Source organism: Leptopilina heterotoma, unplaced genomic scaffold (assembly GCF_015476425.1).
Source record: "Leptopilina heterotoma isolate Lh14 unplaced genomic scaffold, ASM1547642v1 Lhet_192, whole genome shotgun sequence".
Classification (NCBI taxonomy): domain Eukaryota; kingdom Metazoa; phylum Arthropoda; class Insecta; order Hymenoptera; family Figitidae; genus Leptopilina; species Leptopilina heterotoma.
The window spans coordinates 265,257-284,218 of record NW_025110911.1 but is presented as its reverse complement, the minus strand read 5'-3'; the positions used below and the strand labels follow the sequence as shown (position 1 = coordinate 284,218).

The 18,962-nt window shown below is 23.7% G+C and overlaps 1 protein-coding gene across 4 annotated transcripts in view; it reads left to right on the top strand.

The window, feature by feature from the left end:
- The window catches only part of LOC122500960 (protein roadkill), a 202,017-nt gene that overhangs the window by 118,567 nt on the left and 64,488 nt on the right, over nucleotides 1-18,962 (top strand). For 2 of the 4 annotated variants that reach the window (XM_043610142.1, XM_043610141.1), the window contains exon 1: nucleotides 8,325-8,926. The exons of the other annotated variants lie outside the window; for them this stretch is intronic. In XM_043610142.1, coding sequence (XP_043466077.1) covers nucleotides 8,769-8,926 — 158 coding nt within the window. In that variant the 5' untranslated portion in view covers nucleotides 8,325-8,768. Of the gene's footprint in view, nucleotides 1-8,324; nucleotides 8,927-18,962 lie in introns of those variants that run through there. 4 annotated transcript variants of the gene reach the window in all.

The following is an 18,962-nucleotide window of genomic DNA, read 5'->3' as shown; positions in this document are numbered from 1 at the left end:
GTATTTTAATTTAATAATTGATAAATAATTGAATTTTATAAAGAGTCACATTCTAATGTATTCATGTTTCTTTGCGCGAAGATTAATATTTAAAATTTTTATTAGTTAATTTAAAAAAAGAGACTGACTTAAATTCTTTTAATAAAATTGAATTTTTGCAAAGTTCTTTTGAAAATTTTGAAAAATAAGAATTTTGAAATTTTTCAATTCTGTTGTTTCAAGATAATTGAATTTTGATAAACAAATAATTGAAGATTTTTGGAATAATTGAAATTTCCTTAAAATTCTATTACAAATAAATAACTTCTTTTAAAGAATTTTATTTAAATTTTTCGAAAATAATCAAGGGAAGTTAGTCACCGTAATTATAATTTTATTTTTAAAAATTTCTTTGGAATATATTCAATTATTTTCATAAATAGTAAAATTCATTGCAGAATTTCAATTATTTTTAATACAATTTTAATCAAATTTCTCGAAAAATGTAATTATTCTTAAAATTTTTTATTAAAATTCGTCGAAAGAATTTATAATTATTTCTAGAAACTGAAAAAAAAATCTTCTCAAGAATTCAATTATTTCCATAAATCGCAAAATTCTTCAGATTTACTACTAAATTACTATACTAAATTCTTTTTCGAAATTCAATTATTTTCAAAAATTTTCGTAAGTAAATTTTTTTGCAGAATTTCAATTATTTTCAAAAATTTTGGTAAGTAAAATTTTTCGCAAAATTTCAATTATTTTCAAAAATTTTCCTCATTTCAATGATTTTCAATATTTACTATTTTAATAAAATTTCCCAAAGGAATTGGGTTATTTAAAAAAAATTTAATAAAATTCACAGGAATTCAATTATTTTCATAAATAATAAAATTTTCACAGGGATTCAATTATTTTTGTAAATAATAAAATTCTTTTTAGGAATTCAATTATTTTCATAAATAATAAAACTCATTGTTGAATTTCATTTGTTTTTAACAAATGTCAATAATGTCAATAAATAGTTTCTTTTTCTATTAAAATAATTGAATTTTAGTGCATTTTTTTTTTAATAAAAATTGATTTAAAAATAAATAAATAAAAATACAGAAACTGTAAAAAAATTCTTCAGATTTACTAAATTCTTTTGAATTTTATTTTTAAAAAATATTCTTTACAAGAATTCAATTATTTTCATAAATTTCCATAAAATTCTAAAAAACAATTCAATTATTTTCAAAAGTAATAAAATTCTTTGCAGAAATTCAATTATATTTGAAAAATTTTTTAAATTCTTAAAATTTCAATTATCTTTATAAATAATGAAATTGTTCTCCACAATTCAATTATTTTTAAAATGTTTTCTAAAATTCTACTCAAACATTCAATTATTTCCATAAATATGTAATAAAATTCTTTAGAAGGATTCCATTACTTTTATAAATAGTAAAATTCTTTGCATAAATTCAATTAGTATCAATAAATTTTAATGAAAGTGAATTAATCAAATTTTCAATTATAATTATGAACAAACAAGATTATTTTTAAAAATTGAAAAAATTCTTTGTTTAATTCAATTATTTTCTAAATTTTTAATTAAAATTATTAGAAAAAACATTATTTTCAAAAAATTTGACAGAACTCGTCAAAAGAGTTTAATTATTCATAAAAATTATAATAAAAAATTTGAAAACCATTTGTAGACTTATTTATGTTTGATATCAAATAAATTTAAATTTGATGATATTTTTTGTTGTTGACAAAGTGTAATTATTACTATGAATAATATAATTATTTACAATAATATTTTTTTTTTAATTTTATTAATGGTTAATAATAATAATAATACTTTTTTGTTAATAATTTTAATAATAAATAAAATTTAATTTCTCAAAACTTATAAACAAAATATTGCGCAACTGTTCCCTAAAGTTAGTAACTATTATTCAAAAATAAGTACAATTATTTATATTTATATTCATATTTTAATAATGACTATAATTACACCAACTATATAAAATGAAAGGTAAATCGCAAATCAAGAGTGAGAAATTAATTTTTGACGCGATATTAATTTGCAAGTTATAACATTCCACTAACTGGTTGTAATTACTCATTCTTGTAGATGTATGACTCGGATAAGTTGATTTATGTATCTCTAAAATACCATACAATTAAAATTTATTCCATTCTCCAAGTGAAATTTTCATAAAAAAGAAATTTTTGTGAAAAATTTTCAAAGATTTATCTTCCAAAAATTTATTAAAAAAAAGAGATGAAATTTATAACTTTATTTAATTACATTTTCCAATTATTTAATGAACTATTTTGTTCACATAACATTGAGAATTATTATGACTCATATATTCCATCATTTTCTGGTTTTTGAACATTTTATTCAAGTTGGAGGTCTTATTTCGAATATATTCTCTCTTTCTCTATTATAAATGTACATGTAGATGTGGGTGAAAATGATGTGCAGCTATAATCTGATTCTAATCTTCTAGATACGAAATAGGAAATTCAATTAATTTTCTCTTTTGTTCCCTGCTGTCTTATCATCCAATATTCCTCCGAGCCTGGTGATTATTGATATGCTAATTAGCTGCAGTTGATTTATTCCATCATATGATTCTTAAATTAAATTAATTTTCAAATCGAGAGAGGTCAATTCGGCTTAATTTTTTTTCAATGTTTTAATAAAATTTCGTGCTTTTTCTCTTCAAAATACATATATATAGATTTAAACCTTCAATTCAAATTCATTTCTCTTGACATCAAAAAAAAACGGTGAACTTTTAATTGACATCGTATCATTAAACGATTGCAATTGACTTCAATGAATTTACTAATATACTTATTAACAGAATCAGTGCCAGATGGCGAATGATTCTTTTCAAGAATACTCAAGGGAGATGATTTTATCGTCTTTTTTCGATTTGCTTTTAATTCACTTTTCTATATATATGTATATGAATGATTGCCACTTGTGAAGTAATTTTTATGTGCCGAAAAAAAAATCCAATTGCGCAGACTGATTGCAATTGGGTCATGATCCGGTTTCAATGAGACTAGAAATTTTATTTTACTTATTTAGTTTATAAACGGATTTGGAAATGTCCCAATCGTACACAAAGTATATACATAATTAAAAAGTTAGAAGTAAAAGTTAAATACCAAAATTAGACTGGCTGGGTTGTTATTTGTTAAATACATAAGTACACGCAATTTAGTTATTAACAATTTAGTTCTGGTAACAGGAATTAGAGAAAATTTGAGAGAATCGACACTGCTGGCTAATGGGACATATTCTATTTACTGTTCAGTTATCTCGATAGTTTGTTCGTGAATATGTTGGAGCGAATGGCGATGTGTTTCGTAATGAGTTTTTTGGTGCTGAAATATTAACAGATGCCTAAATCTGGAGGCAGTTAGTTCGAACAGTTGGAATCTTGAATACGAAAAGTAAAGTGTCGTGTAAGAATTTAAATGGAACTCTAAGGATATTAAAAAGTGATTTTAGATGATCTCAGTTTTGTAATTTTTTATTAAACGCTTTTTTATTTTATTGAATTTGAATTTCGCGCCTTTATAATTCTGTAAGTTTCCATCCAGATGGCATGAAAGTTCTCTCGTAAACGAGATGAACTGGACTAAGTACAACAGAAACCCCCGAAGGTATTGTGTTTAATTTTGGTTTTATATTTTTGATAATAACCCAGGTAGAAAAATTTAATGGAAGCCTAGATATATGCTAGCGCCACCACTGGAATTTGCATGGCAGTTTATCTCGCCGACGTCTTCTAGCGCCTTGAATGGCGCGAGCACTTTTTGCTAGAATGCAACATAACCTCAAATTTCTGTTGCATAAACTGTCAAAGGTGTTTGCTTTTATTTTCAAAGTAAAAGTAAATGTTTGCTTGTAGAATATTGTGGCATTTAAAAACAATAATAGAAAAGGATTCTAAGTATTTATATATTTGTAATTGTATTAAATTTAAATATAAATTATTATTGCATTATAAATTTCTTGTTCATTCGTTAATTTATACACTTATTTATAAAAGAATTTTTAGTATATGAATGTCTTATTCAACCTCCAAGAAAATTTTTAAATATATTTTAAGTAATTAATCTAACGATTTATCACCAAGAATAACAATAAATACTTTTTTATGGATCAAATATATTATTAATTTCTCTCCATTCGAATTAGAAAACATAACCTCAAACTAGATTTATTTTTTTTTTATTTTTAATTGACCTGACAGAAAAGATTTACTGATTTTAAATAGGAACTTAATTTTTTCAATTATTATTATTATTATTATTATTATTATTATTATTATTATTATTATTATTATTATTATTATTATTATTATTATTATTATTATAAAAGAATTGGTTAATATCAAAAATTTTAATTTCAATGTTTAACATGTGTAACTATTTTTGACACTGTTACTGTGAAGAAATAAATAATTTTTTATGGAAATTTAATAATAATTTATTCTTAAAATTTCCATATTTAAAAACAATTTTATACAGCAAATAATGATCAAAATTTTGATTAGGCTTGGGATTAAGAATAGGTTACCGTTTTCTGAATTAAAATCTATTACCATAACTTTAAACGAAATGTGTATTTATCTTCAAATACGTTTAAATTTCATTGCAGGCAGATAATTAGTAAATGTTTTTTATGTGTACACAATTTTTTTAATTATATTCGTCAAAAGAAATGACATAAGAATCATCTTTTAAATCGCGAAATAAAGTTTTGGCAGGTGAGGTTATGTTCATTCTAGCACTGCGAGCAGAATGCGAGAAAGGCGCTAGACTAAAAAAGTGTTTCAAATGCTCTCAGCGCCACTACAGCGCAATGGAACGCGAGAGTGGCACCATGCTAGCGCCACCAAATTTTTCTACTAGGGAATAGTTTAATTATCTAAAATTTTAAAATGATAAAAAAATAATTAGCTTCAAAATAGTGATAAAATTGAATTTATAAGAAAATTCTGAATTTTTGTGTCTTTTTTGTTTGCCTCATAAACTATAAAATTTCTAAGAATTCTAATACAAAACCTTCAATTTTTTTCTATTTATGACAATATAATTTCTTTTTAAATAACTTAATTCTTGAAGAAATTCAATTATTTCCAAAAAATTTAATAAAATTCCTGGCAAAATTTCAATTATTTTCAAAAATTTTCATCATTATAATTATTTTTAATATCTACTATATTAATAAAATTTTCCAAAAAAATTCAATTATTTAAACAAAATTGTAATAAAAATTTCACGCATGAATTCAATTACTTAACAAATTTAACAAGTTGTTTTTAAATTTCTTCGCACCAATTCAATTATTTTTAATTTTTGAATGAAGTTTTTTGAAAGAATTCAAATATATTCAGAGAATTAAAAAAAATAGATCTGAGAAATTCAATTATTGCGAAAATTTAAATAAAATATTCTTTTAAAAATTCTATTATTTAAAAAAATTTTGACAAAATTCGTAACAAGATTTTAGTTAATAAAATTGCAATTTTAATAAAATTTCCCTATACAATTAAATTATTTTCAAAACAATTCTTCTTAAGAATTCAATTATTTAAAAAAATTTGAATAAAATTCTTCGCAAGAAATCAATTTATTTTCATAAATATCTAATAATATTTTTCTGAAGAATTCAATTATTTTCGTAAAAAAATAAAATTCTTCGAGACAATTCAATTATTTAAGAAATTTTATAAAAATTCTTCCCAAGAATTTTCAATTTTTTTTTTAAATGAAATTTCTCGATGAAATTTAATTATTTTCAAAAAGTTTTAAAAAATTTTGAGAAATTCAATTATTTAAAAAAATTCGAATAAAACTCTTCACAAGAAATTAATTATTTTTATAAATAATAATATTTTTCTCCAGAATTAAATTATTTTCAGAAATAAAATTCTTTAAAAAAATTCAATTCTTTAAATAAATTTTTTTAATAACATTCGTTGCAAGAAATGAATTATTTTCATAAATAATAAAATTTTTCCAGAAGAATTCAATTATTTAAAAAAATTTTGATAAAATGTTTTATAAATTTGAAAAATAATAAAATTATTATTTCAAATTTCAAAGAATTTTTAAATTTTTGAATGAAATTTTTCGATAAAATTTAATTATTTTCAAAAAGGTTTGAAAAAAATTCTGAGAAATTCAATTATTTAAAAAAATTCGAATAAAACTCTTCACAAGAAATTAATTATTTTCATTAAATAATAATATTTTTCTCCGGAATTGAATTATTTGCAAAAATAAAATTCTTCACAGAAATTCAATTCTTTAAACAAAAAATTTTAATAAAATTCGTTACAAAAATTCAATTATTTTTATAAATAACAAAACTTATCGCAGAATTTCAATGATTTTTCATACAAATTTTGAAAAATGTATTTTTTCTAGAAATTTTGTTTAAAATTCTCCGAAAGAATTTTATTTTTATTAAAAATTTTGATCAAATTCTTCATAAAAATTCAATTTTAAGAAATATTCAATTATTTATTTTTCTATTTAAATAATTGAATTCTCGAAAAATTTTCTAATAAAAATTGACTTAAAAAATGAATTTCTCTTAAAATTTTAAATTATATTTTAATATTAAAAGCATTATAGCGTGAATTTTTTTAGAAATAATTGAATTTTGAAAAGGGTTCAAATTATTATGATATAAAATAATTATTTTATCACTCTGACATCTTAAATGTATTGTAAAAATTATTATCGATTACACCGAGTCGAAGACTCGGAGTAATCGATTTCTTCATGTTTTCTATAATAATATTTTCATATGTTATTGAATTTCAAAAGGTTTGAATTTGAAAATCTTAATGGCTATAGAAAAATTTTAATGATTAAATATTTATTTAAAAAAGAAGTTATTGGATGAAATCGAATAATTTTACAATTAAAGAAATTCGTAAATAAATGTAATAGAACATTTTTTTGAGGATCTAAATAATTTTTGGAGTGAATCAGAATATTCTTCCAGGTTAGGGAAAAAGTCAAAATTTTGTCTGGTAATCAGAGAAAGTATCAAATTGATACCCAATTGTATCAAAATGACACCAAAAATTTGGATCAAATTATGATTTTATCCACTTTTTTGGTATCAATTTGTTGCAATTTGATACTTTGAAGTTAATAGTGATTGTTAAATTAGAATTTCGCGCCTATATAAATAACTCTGAAAGTTGTTGTCCAGATGGCGAGAAATCTCTCTCGAAAGCGAGATGAAGTGGAATATTAGTATCAATTACCCATTGAGATTATTATATTCAATCTTAGTTGCAAAAAAAGCAATTTGCATCATATGGTATTGTTTATATTACATGTAACAGTTAATTGTTTATAGTACAAATTACTTTTGGAAATAGTAATTGTTTTGGATCAGTAATCCAAAATCCATTGTATTGTACAATCCGTTTCGTATTGGGGCCAATAATTTCACTACAGCATAAAGTGTCTCCAATATTTCCAATAGCAATAGATTTGAAAACTAGTTGAATTTGCCTTTTGTAGATAGATATTCTAGCATCGATATTCTAATAGAAACAGTATGGATAACGTTGTGCTCCTAATTCTGAACTCACATACAATTGTCTACTGTAATCATGAATTAAATTCAGATTTTTGCATTTTAAATCTCGAACTTGTTGTTTAAATCCTGAATTTTGTCCCCTTAGAAAAAAAGGCTTTTTGTCTCTCGATTTTCTGGCCATGATCCAAAGAGTCCCCCTTCACATTTGCAGGTTTCCCATTCTCCGATCGTGTGCTTCAATAAAGCCAAGGATTTTTTCGGTTTCTCGTCCGGGGATTTTTGTGCGATTGCGTGCAGCAAACATTATACTGAGAATAAGAGAGAAAGAGAATCTCTTTTTCACGGTTTTTTTTAAAAGCAAACTACATAGCAAGGGGAATGACGACTACTACTACAACAACCACCACAACTACGACGACGACGACGACGACGACGACGATGATGATAGTGTAGCATTGGTTTGGAAAAAGAAAGGAGAAGCGAAGGCCCCCTGGCCTTTTCTCTGTCTCGTGTTGGCAAAGGCATGTAATCGCGGCCCTGGTGCCGATGCCGAGACACGAGGTCGGAGCCGCCGCTGAACCACCTCCACCAGCACTATCAACAACAGCTTTGGAGGTGGGATCTCAAGTTCCGAAGGTGGACGGAATAACTCGAACCTAGCCGTAAAGACACGAGGCCACGGGGATGGCTGACTAAAGCAGTGGGGGAGACCTCCGCTTTCAGTTGTTGGACATCAGTTCAGTCTGGCCAACACCGGAGATTGGAGTCGAATTCGGAGTTGAGGTTGGCGCTGTTCGTTGTAGTCGTCGGGTCAGGTCAGGTCAAGTCGGAGGTGTGTACCTTTCGTCCGTATACCACGAGTCAAGAAATCAACATTTTTTTTCAAGAAGGAAATAAAAAAAGATTATTTTTTGACCAGCTGCCAGTGTCACATCGAAGTGCTTCGTCGCGCCTTTCGTCATCTGCTCTCCGTTTCGTCTGCTAGACTCTCTCTCTCTCTCTCTATCTCTCTCTTTCTTTCTGTCAACATCCCATTTTCCCTTTTTTCTTTTAATATCGATCACAATACTTTTTTCTCTCTTTCCCAAAAGTGCTCCCTCCCAATCTTTGTCCCAATCATTTGACATTTCGGAGCATAAGTGATTATTGTTTGTTTGTAACGACTAAACAGTTCAAACGTCATGTGTGAAGTGACTATATGACAGGCTCGTTGAGTCATGAGCTAAAGAAATCCGTGAAAAAATCTGTGCGCATGTGTCCAGTGGGATATACCAGTAATAAATCTCAACACTCAGATCTGGATACTCTGTCGACGCCTTCTATCGGATTGTCTCATGACAGGATGGCGCTGGCGCGGTGAGTACAGAGGCGGACATGAAAAAAAAACCCCCGCAAATCAGAGCTCTATTTTGTGAAAATATTTGTTGTTGCCTTTGAATTTTAATGAATCAATTAGGTTTTATTAGGAAATTCGATTCGGGGGCAAAGGGAGAAGAAATAAGTTTGAAAATTTCTTTCTTCGATCCTTGATGAAAATGTGGGTTATCGCGACTGCGCGATCTTCCTCTTTTTCAAAACCTCTTTGATCCTTAAATCCGGATTAGTTTTCTATTCCCTAGATTTCATCCTTTTTAGAGCAACACTTGAAAGGAAACCGAGAGATCATGTCTCTCTCTCTTATGAACCAATAACTTGATCCTATTTTTCCTCGTTTGATATTTCGTTAATGCTGTACCTTTTTTCTTTTCTTATTCCTTTCCTTCTTCCTTTCTTTTTTTGTTTCCTTTTTCCTTTTCTCTTTCCTTCCTTCTTCCTTTGCTTCTTTCTTCCTTATGCTTCTTTCCCCCTTTTTCAAAACACAGAAGTGTTTTGAAAAAGGGGGAAAGAACCTAGGGGGAGAACCTAAGGATATCAAATTGAGACAAAACAAGAATCAAAAGTGTTGCCTTGCAACACTTTTGATTCTTGTTTTGTCTCAATTTTCAAAAATTGAATCACTTTTGAAATAGAAAGAAAAGATTTGACTGTGATGAATAAATTCTGGAACAAAATAATTCACAAAGAAAGATGAAGAAGATGATGATGATGATGATGATGATGAAGAAGCAGTTAACAGATTTTAACCTGACATACCTTGAATGATTTACATCGCCGACGGTTTTAAATTCCTTCGAAAGCTGCTCGATTTCCCTCGTTTTCTTCATTGCACAAAAGTAGCACAATTCTGACTAATAAGCTGACTAAAGTGTAAAACCATCAGATATGAGCATATATATAAACTATATGTATGTAGTTTTATCGTAAAGTAGGAATTGAGTTTCAGGTCGGCTTTTAGTTTATTCATTTGAGAATTTGTTCACTTTCTATTATTACAATTCGAAACAGAAAATTATCATTTGCGTAGGGAAATAATATTTTTCTTTTCTCTTTCTCTTTCTAAAGGAGAATTAAGGCCATATTGAAAATTGATTGTGACAAAATGAAAATGGGAATTTTTTTTAGAAATTATTCAAATTTTATAAATTTCTCGTTGATAAGATATTATAGTAATTAATGTCGTGATTATGAAAATCAAGATAAAACTGGAAATAGAAATTAGAAATTGAAAATAATAATGGAAAATTAAAATTTGAAAAATTCAATTTAGGTAAATGTGTGTGTGCTTGAAATATAATGTCGAAAATAATGTTAAATTGATGATAGTCTTGAGATAATGTGTCAGAAGTTTTGACTATATAGTTGAGAAGATTGTTTTCGTAATATTTGTTAAAAGTTTTTAATGATTTGATTTAAAATGCTTTTGATTTTGAAAGTTTTCATTTGAATTGAATTAAAATCAATTCAATAGAAATTGCATTTAATTCGATTGGATTGAAATTTAATTCAAATTAATTCAATAGAAATTGCATTTAATTCAATTGGATTGAAATTTAATTCGATTCAATTCTATTGGATTGAAATTTTATTTAATTCAATTCAATTCAATTCGATTGGATTGAAATTTAATTTAATTCAATAAAAATCACATTCAATTCGTTTAGTTTTAAACCATATTAAAGTAATTTCAATAGAAATTGCATTCTATTCGATTGGATTGAATCTGAATTTAATTCAATCCAATAGAAATTGCATTCAATTCGATTGGATTAAAATTTAATTCAATTAAAATCGCATTCAAATCAATTGAATTGAAATTTAATTCAATTCAATTAAAATTGCATTCAATTCGATTAAAGTTTAATTCATTTCAATTAAAATTGCATTCAATTCGATTGAAATTTAGTTCAATTCAATTCAATTGGATTGAAACTGAATTTAATTCAATGCAATAAAAATTGTATTCAATTCGTTTGGTTTCAAATTAAATTAAATTTTGATCAATTGAAATCGCATTCAATTCAATTGGATTGAAATTTAATTCAATTCAATTCAATTCAATAGAAATTACATTCAATTCAATTGGATTGTATTGAAATTTAATTTATTTCAATTCAATGGAAATGACATTCAATGCAATTGGATTGAATTGAAATTTAATTCAATTTAATCCAATATAAATTGTATTCAATTCGATTGAATTGAAACTAAATTCAATTCGAGTGAATAGAAATTGAATTCGATTCAAGTGAATTGAAAGGGTATTAAATTCAATTCTATTGGATTGAATTTGAATTAAATTCCTTTGAATTAAATTTCAGTTCAATTCCTTTGAATTAAACTAAAATTGAAGAGAAGAAAAATATGTCAAAGTTTAAAAATTCATTTAAAATCATTTGATTTTTGAAGTTTAACATGATTTTGAAAGTTTTGATTTAAATTAAATTTAATTCTATTGAATTCCATTTGAATTGAGTTTAACCGAATTGAATTGAAATTAAATAAGAAAAAAAGAAATTTCGAAGCACAAAAGTTCATTTATAGAGTCATTTGATTTGAAATTAAATTTGATTTTGAAGGTTTGGATTCAAATTCAATTCAATTTAGTTGAAAAGAAGGCGAATTTAATTGAATTTAATTAAAATTGTATTCATTTAAATAAAAAATGGAATACATTGAATTGAAATCTAATTCGCTTGAAAAAATGGATTCAATTCAATTTAATCGAAATTAATTTGAAATTGAATAAGAATTAGAATTGAAAAAGACAAAATAATTTCGAAACTTGAAAAATCGGATAAATTATAGTGAATTTTGCTTCTTTCCTTTTTTTATTCTGTATCTCTAGAGCGCAAAACCTTGATTTTAATGCTACCAACATTCCAATGCATGAATTTTAATTTCTTTATTAAATCATGAACTCCTTGAATTTTCGAAAGGTCATAAGAACGCACAATTTCCAATTGGAAGAATTTCAGAGAAGAATTTTTCTCCAATTCCTAAAAATTTTGGTTCAAAAAAATTATTTCGCAAATCTTTTTGCAAAATTTTTCTGCAAATTTCTTTTCAAAATAATTTTTTTATTAATTCTCTGCTAATTAGTATTAGAAACAATTCTCTAACAGACTCTAAATAGAAAAAAGCAGATATAGTAATGCCACAATATTAGGACCGAAAAGAAATTTTCTTTTAAAATTTTCCAACGAAATATTCATACTAAAAACAAATTCGTTTTGTAAAAAAATTTTTAAACAAAATTAGTTTCTGCTAAAGTCTATATTTTCTTAACAAAATGAAAAGAGGAAAAAGAAAGAACACGTGTGGAAATGAAAAAAAAAAATTATCGCGGAAAATTTAAAGAATCGAGAGAGAAAGAAAAAGGGTTACATTGTTTATTCTATTCGATTCTTTATTGTTTTTAATTACAAAGAACGTAATTAAGTGACGTAAAAGCTTGTAAAGTTGCTTTTTTTATTTATAGCTGGAAAAATATTTCAAAACAACTCGAAGATAAGCAAAAATATGTCGTTAATTTCAACACGCAAATAAAGCGACAGACCTTGATTTTTCTTTTTTAAATATTCATTTTATAAAAAAAAAAACTGCAAAAATCAAAATGATATTAAGAAATATTTTTTGTTCGAATATTATACTCTCGATTATTTATTGTATTTTTATTGGTATAATTTAATAGTCTCATGATTATTTTTTTTCCTCAATGTCTCCTTTCATATATACCTATATAGTGAAAAATAATTAATAAAATTTGTCCCACTTTTTAACACACATGTTTCAAAATCAATTTTCCAACAAATCCAATTTGTTTCATGAAACGTTTTATTTATGTTCTACATATATATATATTGAGACCGAAATTATTGAGCAACGTAGTAATTGAGACACAAAGTGATCATTATATTTATAATAATTCTTTTGTCGGGTAATAAAATGTTGGGCAATTGTTTTCATTTCTTTTATAAAAAAAGATTTGTTTATAAAATATTTTTTTAAAAAAGATTTTCTTTTTTTTTTAAAAAGATTTTCTTTTTTAAATATTGTAGTATTATTATTTTTATTTTAAAAATTATTGGATTCAAATAATTTTTTGATTATTGTCAACTAAATGTTTACTTGAATCAAATAATTTTTAATTAAGTCAAATAAATTTTATTTGTACCAATAATTTTAGTAGGATTTTGAAGCAAATATGAATCTGGACGTGAAATGAACTGTTTAATTGACTCAAGTGAAAATTATTTGATTCAAGTAAATATTTAATTTTTAAAAATTTTTTTAATTTTAATTTTTTTTTTGAGTCAAATAAATTTTTTTTTTAGTGTAATATTAATTTAATAATATTTTAACATTAGTTCAAATACAATTTACTGCGTGACCACACAATTATAACTTTTTTGCCTTTCGTTTCAAAAATAGAAAATAGGATGTATAGGGTTCGGAAAATAAAAGTTGTAAATTGTGGTTTGAAAGAAGGCACAACAAACTTTCATGGATTCTTGAAAGAATTCTTTTATTTCTTCTCTTTTTTTTTCTTTTAAAAGGTCCCAGCGTCCCTGAATTGGATATAGGTGTATATATATGTATACATTGCCATCAGTCTAAACTCGACAGGCCAAAAATCCTGCATTTCTTTCCACATTATTCTTAAAGGGATTTCTTTGGAATCCAGCATGGCTACTGCAGATCTTTTCACCCCTAAAACTAGTTTCATGGACACATCAACATAGTGTTCAGGCAACAATACTAAACTCTCTTTTTTTTCTCTCTCTCTCTCTCATATTTATCCTGTCGTAAATATTTCTATATTTATTTCCCTCTATAAGATTAAGAACCGGTTCTTGTGTCGGGAAAAAAAATTCGTTTAAAAGACAATTAGTTATCGAAGGTATTTATAATAGGTGTTAGCATTGTTATACATATGAGATGCATTTTTTATCCTTTTATTATTCTTCCAAGTTGATTTAATTGAAAATATTTTAGTTTCGGTTTAGTGAGTGATAAATTTTCTCGAAATTAGTTATATATTCCTTCACTAATCGAATAAAAGTTATTTTTTTATTTCCTGCAGGGTTTTATTAAACCTAGAAACCTGGAAATGTCAGGAAATTTTATAAACCTTGAAAAAACCTGGAAAAGTCAGGGAATTTTTATCGCAATCCTGGAAAATTGTTGTTTTCTAAAGTTATTGTGCTTATTCTTAAAAATTAATTTCACTTAAATATTTCAAAATTAATTCAATTTTAAAAGAATACAATCTTCATAAGTAGATGAACTTCAAAAGATTTTGATTTAAAATTTTGAAAAATTTCAATTTTAAATGAATTTAATTAGAAATGTAAAACTTAGATTTGAAAAAAAATTTTTAAACTAAAATTCTTTTGAAATTAGTTAAATTTTTTAATTATATTTAATTGATTCTTAAAAATAATGGATTTATAGAAGAATTTTAGTTAAAAACACTAAAACAAATTGAATTTTGAAACAATTACAATTGATTGCAGAAATCCAATTATTTTCAAAATAAGTAAAATTCTTCTCAGAAATTCAATTATTTTTAAAAAAAATAAAATAATAAATTTAATAAAATTCTTGGCAAAATTTTAATTATTTTCAAAAACTTTCTTCAATTCAATGATTTTTAATATCTACAACTTTAATAAAAATTCGTAAAAGAATTTAATAAGTTACATAAAAATTTTAATACAATTCTGCACAAACATTTAATTATTTTCATAAATAATAAAAATTTCACAGGAATAAATTAAATTATTTACAAATTATTTTCATATATTATACAATTATTTTCATGAATAATAACATTTTTTTACAGGGATTCAATTATTTTCATAAATATTAAATCGTGAATAAATAATAAAGAATAATTCAATTATTTTTAATACAATTTTAATGGAATTCCTCGAAATAAGTTATTATTCTTAAAAATTTTATTGACATTTATCAAAGAAATTTAATTATTTTAATAACCTTTGCTACAATATATTTATTAGAATTTAAGTATTATTTTCAATACATTTTTAATTAAATTTGTTTAAAGAATAACATTATTTTCACCAATTTTAATTGAAATTCTTTGCGTAACAATTTAATTTTTTTCAAAATAATTTTAATAAAATTCTTTGCTGAAATCCAATTATGTTTAAAAAATTTACAAAAATTCTCGTCAAAATTTCAATTATCTTTAGAAATTATCAAACTTTTTCTCCGAAATTCAATTATTTTCAAAACTTTTAATAAAATTCTTGGCAGAATTTCAATTATTTTTAATTTGATTTTCATTAAATTTCTCGAAAAGAACAATTATTCTTAAAAATTTTATTAAAATTTGTTGATAAAATTTTCTATGGTAATTGAATTTTAAGAAACATTCAATTGTTCAGTAAATTTTATTTTTTTTTTTTGTATTTTAATAATTGAATTCTAGTAGAATTTTCTAATAAAAATTGATTTAAAAATGAATTCCAAATTAAAATCTTTGTAAATTTGAAAATTTGAACTATTTTCATACTTTTAATTAAGAATTCTGTAAAATTAATTTTTTTCAAAAAGTTTAATGGAATTTTTTTTTAATTATTTGAAGTTTTTTATTTTTATTATATTTAATTGAAGAATGTCAGAATAATCGAAATTTCGTAACATTAAATTGTAATAAAAAATTGAAAATTCATAAAGAACTTAAATATTGTGATAGATAATCATGTTTTATAATAATATTCTTGTATGTTATTGAATTTCTTGTAAGTTAATTTTATTTTAAATTTTGTTCAGTTTAAATAAATAAAAGAATAGATTATATTAAATTATAAAATAAATTATTAAAGTCAATTAAGTTTTAAATTCCTTGAAATAATTTTGAATAGTGCTAAAATTATTAGAATACTAAAATAAAAAATTATTAAAAAAATATTTGCTAGTTCTGTATTTGTATTTGCATTTTGATGCAAAGAAATAGGTGCAGAGAAGAAATTCTCTTTGAATAAAATATTGTTTTAAATATATAAAATGTATTTAAATTCATTATTTCCTTTTTCAACAAAAAAAAAAAAAATACCAAATATCAAAGAAAAAGAATCAATATCAAAAATGTAATTTTTCACGATAAAAATCCAATGATGAATGGTGAAAAAAATATTTCATGTCACATTACAAATGTGTGATATTTTCACACCAAAGATTTATGATATACTCACAATGATTTATGAATGTGTGTGACAAATATTTGAATTTTTACACGAAAAAGCAGAAAAAAGAAATAAAAAAAAAATCAAACAGTAGACCCCCGTTTTAAGCCCGTATAAATTTTTCCGATGTATTCCCATGTATTTTATTTTAAATTGGATCGAATAATTTAGCCTCATTGGTCGAGCGAGCGTCTCGCCCTTATTCGTCTGGCCGAGCGAGTCTTTTCTTTCTTTCTTTTTTTTGTTTTTTGTTTTTACACTCTTGATTCCACAAATAATACTTGAGTTACTACATCCTGAGCCTGTTGAACGTTGTAAAAGCAATCGAATCTGGTCTGGCAACCAATCCGAGTTCATTGAGCGACATTCCAGGTGCTGAGGGGTCGCCAGCATGTTTCACATTCGTCATCATTGTACAGTAGTACTTGAAGTTATTTTTTTTTCCTGTTCCTTATATTTTATAATATTTATTATAACCGAACAGATTCAATGTACCGGAAAGAATTTTTAATAGTCTAGGTACTTGAATTCGAATCGATTAATTATTCATTTTTCTCGAGGTGAGGGGAAATTATTCTTTGATTTAAAAAAAGGAGGAGTTTTTGTATTATTATTATTATTATTATTATTATTATTATTATTATTATTATTATTATTATTATTATTATTATTATTAAAAAAATTATTTTTAACGTCTATTAAGCTCGCAACGATTATAATCAACGATTAATAAAAAAAGAATCTTTTTCACACGAAAAACAATAAATTTTTTTTGTTTTACAATTTTTTTTATAATAATTTATTTTAATAAAAAAACAAAAATTTGTAAACAATTTTTAAAGGAAAAAACTGCAGTTTATGGTTAACATTTTAGAAGATGAACTATTTTTCTAAGCAAAGTTTTTTTTAGATATTTTTCATTAAAAAATTAGTAACGAATTTTTCTGATCAACTATTTTAAACAAAAAAAAAAAGTATAAAAAAATGTTTATTGTTTTCTTTGTGAAAAATAGTTTTTTTCTTCGATCGTTAATTATAAACGTTGTAAACTTTAACGAAGGGGAAAAAATTATAAAATATTGTTTACAAAAATATTTTCTGTTCTAATTTATTTATTTTAAATTAATATTTTAAATAAATAAATAATTCATCGATCATAAACGTTTTGAACTTCATTAATATGATTCTTGTTAGTTTTTTTAGGGAAAAAAATAGAAAGGAGATTTTTTATTATAAAATAATTTAATAATTAAAATTATTCAGAATTATTTTTATTTTTATAATTTAGAAATAGTAAAAAAAATAATATAATTTTCTTATCAAAAAGAAAATATTGGAAAGGAAAATTTTCAATGCCTATTTTAAAATAATTTAATAATTAAAAATATTTTTTTTATTTCTATATTTTTATAATTAACTTTAATTGTAAAATAATGTTTTAAATTACAGTTTTAAAAATATTTTTTAAAACGAATGATTTCTATTATTATAAAAAAAAATTTTTATTGTATTATTATCTTAACTTTGAAATCAGATTCCGAATATAGACGTAATATTGATGAATAACTAAATTGTACGTGTAATATTATAATTATAATTCATTTTCATGCAAATCAGGAGCTTTAGTTACTTACATAACATTGACATACGTCACAGCTTTATGACGAGCTGATTAAATATTCTTTTTAAAATCTTGAGAGTGTATTAAAACACTATTTACATTTCTAAAAAAAATTTAAATTTTGTCTCAAATTCACTTTTCGGGGAAAATAGTTTTTAAAAAAATGCTTTGCTAATATTTGTATTGTTTGAGAATTTCAAAAAAAAGTCCAACTGTTGAAAAATTAATTCTCGTGATAGATACAAATTTATTATTCATTTTTTTCCATCTGGTTGAGATATTTTTATTGTAGTGACAAAAATAAGTAATTAATATAAAAAATAAGTTAAAATTTCCTTGAATTATTAAAATTAAATGAATTAATTAATTAATTACGATCATTTGTGAAGTAAATTTAATAATTTTGCAAGTGAATAAATCGTGAAGTTAATAGCTTTTAAAGTTAATAATTTCTTAAGTAAATAATGTACGAATTTGATCATTTCTAGCGTAAATAATTTGCAAATTTAATAATTTCCAAAGCAAATAATTTGCAAATTTATTAATTTGTAAAGTAAAAAATTTATAGAGATAATAATTTCGAAAGTAAACATTTGTAAAATTAATAATTTTTAAAGTAAATATTCAGCAGAATTAACCATTTCTGAAGTAAATATTCTACAAATTTAATAATTTCTGAAGAAAATATTTTTTTAAATTAATAAATTCTATAATAAATAAATTGCAAATTTATTAATTCTTACAGTAAATAATTCGTCGAAGCTAATAAATTCTACGGTAAAGAATTTGTAAAGTTAATAAATTCTAAAGCAAATAATTTCTAAAGCAAATAATTTGTAAAGCAAACAATTTTTTAAGTAAATAATTTGTAAAATCAACAATTTCTGAAGTAAACAATTTGGAAAATCAACAAATTCTAAAGCAAACAATTCATAAAATTAACAAATTTCCGTACTAGTAAATAATTTCTAAAGTAAAAAAAAATACTTTAAATTATTTTCTCAAAAAAAAAAATTTTTCTTCCTTCAAAATAATAAAATATGTAGAGCAATAAACAACTGTTAGAGTATGACGATGATGTTGATCGAGAGATAATGCAAATTCAACGAGCCTTTAGGCGATTCAATGTAGATTTATTTCCTTACTCGTTCTGGACCAGTATAAACATTTTTTATAT